This window comes from Protomyctophum bolini, assembly GCF_963924005.1.
Source record: "Protomyctophum bolini genome assembly, chromosome: 19".
Taxonomy (NCBI): Eukaryota; Metazoa; Chordata; class Actinopteri; order Myctophiformes; family Myctophidae; genus Protomyctophum; species Protomyctophum bolini.
In genome coordinates this window covers 23,903,672-23,910,555 of record NC_137880.1, presented here as the reverse complement: position 1 = coordinate 23,910,555, position 6,884 = coordinate 23,903,672, and the positions used below count along the sequence as shown (strand labels likewise).

The window sequence follows — 6,884 nt, the reverse complement described above, 5'->3', positions numbered from 1 at the left end:
GATTAACCGTTTTCAAGCTATATATGAATGAACTATATCGGCCTATCGGCTATCACACGACCACACGACACGTGCAGGGATTCCCCATGATGTCTGCAGGATGGTGAGTGACTCTAGTTTTGGGGAAAGCCCTGCATGCCTCGGGCAATGCGTGGTCTGGTCGACTGCTGCAGTGTTGTGGCCTCGGCCAAGAGCAGCGAGGCTTCCGAATGCGTGTCTTATTGTTTAACATCCTCGAATGCGATGATGAGAGGATTAATGAGGCCGGCGCGTCTGCCGGATCCATATGTCCTCTTTCTTCAGTGCAGCGCCAGCGTGCATGCTGCTTAATTAAAACCGAACGCTCCGGAATGGGATCTATCTGCTGCAAGTTCAGTGTGCGTGTGGGGCCAATATATGAAGAGTGACTTACTGCCTCTCTGTTGACGTTTAAAGATTAAGAAACCACTATGATGATAGTGTCAGTGAGTTTGGTCGATTTAGATGCTATGATGCTGTGTCTCTCGTGGATTGAGATTGAGCTCTGTTCGGCACATCATTGTGTTTTGCTACACGTGGTTTATTAGGGGCCTATTAAATATGACATGTTCACATAGGACAGTCACAACAGGTTGGCTATTGATACAAATTGGCTTAAAAAACGGAACTTTGTTTTTTTTAAAGGCATAATATTTGTGACGTTAATTTGATTATTTACAATACACAATTTCCCAAATTGCAATGTCAGCATGCATGGGTATACACCCGACCGTTTGGCACAAAAAATAATAACTCTGCAATTAATAGGCCTCAAATAATTTAAGAAACGTATTTACTCTAATCTGCATAAAACAATTGTATATGGGTCTTTATAGCAAAAATACCCAAATTTGCTTAAAAATATTCCAATAATGTATTTCCCTGGCTCTAGCCTGCATGATTGCATCATTATATTTTAATACATAATACTTCATTTCAAGTGCAAACCTCGGCTATCGACACCCCCAAAAAGTATGTTTATAATTGATGGGGAGAGAGAGGGGGGGGGTTAATGGACAACAAAGGCTGCGAAAAGTCACGTCAAAATTATATAGAGCCTCTGTTGACGTTCCAGGATCTGTCAGCTCCTAATTAGACCGATAGCCTAAACCTTCTTCTTTATAATCCATACATGCATGGGCCCCTGAACAAGTTCAGCCTCACAGGTCTCTCTCTCTCTCCCCCCATCTCCTTTCCCCATATTCAATAACATGTCTAATGTCTTTATAAACTCTCTAAAGTTGTCCCTGTGCGGGTGGTATTAAAGTTGTCTGATGACGGAGTCATCATGAAAGGCCGCGCTGACCAGCGGTCGGTCGGTGAGCTCAGCCTCTGAACCAAAGCACAGGCCCGTCAATAAAACGTTGGATTATCCTCTTTATGGGACTTTGGGACAGGATTAACATATCTTTTTGCCTTACTGCACATTCCTGTCTGCCTTTCCCCCCATATCTAGACGATGTGCACTGTGTCATATGGCTTGTGGGTTTCAACCTTTCATGGCCTTCACGGACCAGGCATGCACCATGCATTTGTTGAGATCAAGAGCCTCTCAGACCCCAAACTACATTCTCTATAATTGCGTATACTTCTTGTAAATTAAGTAATGCATGATGTTTAACAATAATTTAACTATTGAGAGCGTATATAAACGATGTTTCATTTTACACTCTCAACGATCTATAAGGGTTCATTTGGTTATCAACTCTCCATTTAGCATGCTGGGCACCGCACCTGGAACCCTGCACTCAAGGACCACCACGTGGATCCCCGGACCACTAATTGAGAACCATTGCGCATACATGAAAGTTATAGTCCTAATTAACTGTGACGATGCAGATGATGATGATGCAATAAAATAGAAAGTTATCAGATTTAGGCTATAACACAGCAGTCAACAATGTGGAATCAGTTCAAATGTTCTTTATTTTTATTAGTGTGCTTGATAGCCTCTTCATAGCAGTTTTCAAAGATGCTTGAATGGACATTTCGTTGACCTGATTTTACCCACTATATCCGTATGCACTCCGGCTTATATTCAACTAATTGGGTTATAAGTAATAAATTATCGTGTAACAATAGGACAGAAATTAATATATCACATTCACATGTTTGGGATCGCAGGACGCGAAACAAAATTGCATACAAGTAGCTATATTACAAGGAATCACAATTTCAAATCTAAAGGGGAAAAACACATTTATGGGACATAATTATGCGCACAGGCATACGGACTGATTGTCTCTTATAGGCTACAACTAGCGTCTTATAAACATTGTTTTTCATAAATTAAATAGTGCATCTGGGTTCACGTCAGAGGTGCTCTCTCTCACGCGCGCACACACACACACGCACACACACACACACACACACACACACCGCTTTGATCAAAGGGCCCATTCACTCGCCAGTCAAAAAGTGAAAAAGACAAGAGAGGGTATATTTCTGATGCCTAATTTATAGAATGTCGTAGGCCTACTCGTACAATGGTGTCGCGCGCCAAAAGTACACGCGCATCTGAAACACATGTGAGTTTGTAGATCGGCTATTTTCGGTGACGCGGACACCATGTAGCCTACAATGAATCATATGGCATAAGGAGTTTACACGGACATTCCACTTTGCTGAAGCTGGCTAATAGTGGCTAGCTCTCTTTCTTGGTCATTTTCTTCCTGGCGAAAACGATTTTCTCCATGTGATCAAAGTTCAGGAGAGTTCACTCTGAATGTTCAATAAGTTAACCCAACAGGTGAAACAACTGTCTCTGCCCGAGGAAGAGGTAGACCTATTTGGGGATTTAGTCGTAAAACCCCCAAAACAGAACTCGTTGTATTTATTTTTTACGAAACAGCACCCAACGTATAGTGAGGGATAGTCTTGAGTTAGGCTGCAAGATCACAACACCTGAAATTTCCACGACGTGGCCTGGTCCTTATAATCCAAACAGTCCGCGTTGAAGTTGAGTTTCCAAGAGGCTGCGGTTTGATCCTTATAGTCCAGACAGTCCGCCGCGCCACTGAAGCCCAGTCCAGCCGCTCCGTAGGCCGACGCGGAGAGCGAGGATGCCGGGTTGAGGTGGCCGGAGACCCCGGTGCTCCCCATGGGGCTCATCGCGGAGCCGGAGAGCTGATGATGGTGCATCGGGGAAAGGTACGAGCCGCAGTCCATCCCTCCGAAGTAGGAGCCCGAGGAGGCCGAGTATCCCTGGTGGTTGTAACCCGACGCCTGGGTGTAGGTCATGGGGTAGGAGCGCTGCATGCACGACGAGGAAGAGGTGGTAGACAGCGGATCCGACAGCGGGGAGATGGACGCGGGGCTCCAGATGGACGATGGGGGCGCCGCGCTGGCGGTGCTGCTCACAGGCGGCAAGGAGGTGCTCAACGGCGGCGTGAACTGGCCACTGGCGCCGCTCTCGGAGCTCGCCTCTCCTCCGATGGGAGAGGCTTTCTTCTTCACCGGCCTCGGGGCGCTGGTCTTGTTCTGCGGCGCGCCGCTCTGGGCCTGCTGGGCCTGCTGGCGACACTTGGCTCTCCTGTTCTTGAACCACACCTGAAAGACAAGATTTTATGATTCATTATTTAACTGTCGTAGATAAATAACACGTACAATAAATCAGAAATATTATCTACTTGTATTATTATTATTACACATCTAAATTAGGATGTGATGTTGAGATTCGTCGAGAGGATATAGTTAGGCCGTCTGTCACACCATGTCTTTTGGCTGAGAGTCTCAGCCATATAATTAAGAATGGAGAATGAATGACACATGCACACAAGTTACAACAGTAGCTGTGTGTGTGTGTGTGTGTGTGTGTGTGTGTGTGTGTGTGTGTGTGTGCAACCATGATTGATGAGACACCCACCTGAACTCTGGACTCAGGGAGGTTGATCTTCAAGGCCACTTCCTCTCTCATGAAGATGTCAGGGTAGCGCGTCTTGGAGAACAGGTTCTCCAAGATGTCGAGCTGTCCCCGCGTGAAAGTCGTGCGCTCTCGCCTCTGTTTCCGAGGAGTCGCTGCATGAATTCAGGGGAAAACAAACATGAATATACTGTATCATTCAACCAGTCCAATACTGTATACCCACTTTATTTCATTATCTCAAAATGTCGTTCTTAATTTATTTCTTTAACTTTGGCTAACTTATTTCAAATGTAAGGTGTAAAATAACCTATACCGTCCCACGGCCATTTTAAATTTAATTATATGTCTACTTTTGGCCACAGTTTGTTGGATTGATTTACAAAGGGATAGACGACTACGAAACAAATTAGCGCAACAGTCTGTTATGTAAATTAAAGGCTATATAACAGCCTGTTTTGTGTACGCAGAAAGGCTTATTTAGACATGAATGTTTCGTAAATTCCAATAGCTGATCAAAATAAATCACAATACATTTAACCAAGTTTAACGAATAAAAACATAATGGTAAAAACCTAAACTTACAAAAACTACAAGTTTACATTGCCAATAGTTCTCGCCTCGGTCTATATGTTTGAAGCAGCTTACTTACATGGATATCCGACGGAGGGATGCAGCAGGTCCATGCCGGTAGACAGACTCAGACCGTTGACGCTGTACGGAGATTGTTTCAAATACGACATCATGGTAGCGTCCGTATTCGATGAGCGACAATTAACTATAAACCAAAAGAAAATAATAAGAAATCCTCTTCTTTAAAAAACCCAATCCTGTCGTATATGTCTCTCTCTAGCTCTCTCTCTCTTGTATTTGCCCAGAGTAGACCTGAGGACACAGACAGCCAGTCAGAGCAGAGCAGAGGAGGGATATGTGTTGAGATGAGTATAGTCCCCGGTGGGTTTGTTGTTGCTGACTGCGTGCGCTCTTTACGCACGGCTCTTAAAGAGGAGCGGAGACCCCCAGCTGGCCTTGAGGCTCTGTCTGTCTGACAAACGTTTACGCCCCCCTCCCCCCCCCCCACACACACACCCCCACCCGCCTCCTCTCTCTCTCTCTCTCTCTCTCTCTCTCTCTCTCTCTCTCTCTCTCTCTCTCTCTCTCTCTCTCTTTCTCATATACGCGCGCATGCATACACACACACACACACACAGAGACACAGACACACACACACACACACACACTCCCCAACGAAAACAAAACATTGTCGTTAAAATGCGCACACTCATCCCCCCCCCCCCCCTCCACACCCACCCACACACACACACACACACACACACACACGCAGGCACCCCAATTAGCATATACCCACAGGTTTAAGAGTAACTAAATAGACAGCTGATTGGGGGTCCATTTGCAGAGACAAAGGCCACTGTTGACCGATAAGTAATGCTGATAACAAAAGAACCTTTAGGGGGAACACGGACACACAAAAGACGCAAGACTGCCAACTCAGAGCTCATTCAAATACAACGAGCGCCATCTTCATTTTCTATTGCGCGCTTTTGTTGCATGGCGGGCTAAATAAAAACTCTTGCACATTCAAATGTAACAGAGTTAAATTCGCGAACGACACATTTAGCAAATGGAATAATGAGAGAGGGAAACCTCGAGGAATCCATTCCCCCAGAAGGTGTGTGTGTTTACCTATTCGTTATTGATAGGCCATTTAGGCTAGTGTAGTGTCTGTCAGCCAGGGTGATTTCCACTAATGAATTGCCCCCGCCCGGTAATTAGATTTAAGTGGTGCAGACACTCGAAAAGTGTTGATTAGAAAACGCTTAGGCTAATCTTAATTTAAACAAACAGAAGCGATCACCTGGATTCTCCCCCCCCCCTCTCTCTCCAGCAGTTCAAATTGCAACGATGATGAACGTCTGAACAAACCGTTACTGTGCTACACACATTTAGGACCTGGGTATTTTCTTAACAGGAATTCCCATTGAAATGGTCAAATTTCCCAACCTTCTGACAGTTTAATATTAGGCAGTAGGCCTATATATATATATATATATATATATATATATATATATATATATATATATATATATATATATATATTGCCCCATATAGGGCTGACCCTAAATAACTCAAGGTTATACAAATTATTATAAATGTATTACGCTACTATGGTTTTTCTGTCTTAATATGTTATAAGGCTAAACGTATAATACTTTATTTTTCTCTCTCCACCTACCTGTGGAATATATTGCGGTTGAAGCCGGCGGGGGGTCCTTATAATTAACCAGTGGTTCCCAACTTATTCCAAAACAGAAATTAGAATTAGATATTCGTCCGGACCCAAACTATAGTGAAAATAGCAGATATACAAGCTTCTAGATCGGTAGTGTCCATGCACTACTAAATATTTGATCTAATTTTATTTATTTTTGATTTTTCTTTCATTTCTTCATGACATTTATATGCTACTGAAACAAATCATTAGATTGTGTCATTAATTCATGAAAAGTTAAACTTTTTTGGGAATGGGAATGTTTTTTGAAAATGTTTTGAAATAGGCCTAATAATAATGATTAAAAAACAAAACAAAAAAAACATTGGAACAAACAAACAAAACATTGGGACCCATAGAAATGTGCCCGCGACCCACAAATGGGTCCCGACCCACTGTTTGGGAAACAGTGGTCTAAACTGTCTTTTCTACAGCTGTGTACACCTCTATAACGTTCTTATACAGCCAATAACGGACACGATGCTATTCTTCTAGTTTTTATACAGCCAATAACGGACACTATGCTATTCTTCTCAATCTGTCACCCCATCGACCCCCCCCCCCCCCCCCCCCCACCACCACCACCACCACCAACCCCACACACAGTATCCGTTCAATAATATTAATGATAATGATAATAATAATTACCCTCCCTGACCAACAACGATTAATTAATTATTGGCTACAAGTTTCTTCTTGTGTAAGAAATTATAA

At 43.5% G+C, this 6,884-nt stretch overlaps 1 protein-coding gene across 1 annotated transcript; it reads right to left on the bottom strand.

Annotated features, from left to right (window-relative positions):
• Positions 1 to 2,913: 2,913 nt before the first annotated feature.
• LOC308333710 (homeobox protein OTX2-like) lies at positions 2,914 to 4,626 on the bottom strand (the record flags this gene model as incomplete). The annotated part of the gene is made up of 3 exons (XM_080790163.1): positions 2,914 to 3,567; positions 3,884 to 4,035; positions 4,533 to 4,626. 3 exons carry the CDS (start codon positions 4,624 to 4,626, stop codon positions 2,914 to 2,916), a joined length of 900 nt encoding a protein of 299 aa, XP_080646289.1.
• Between the last annotated feature and the right edge of the window lie 2,258 nt (positions 4,627 to 6,884).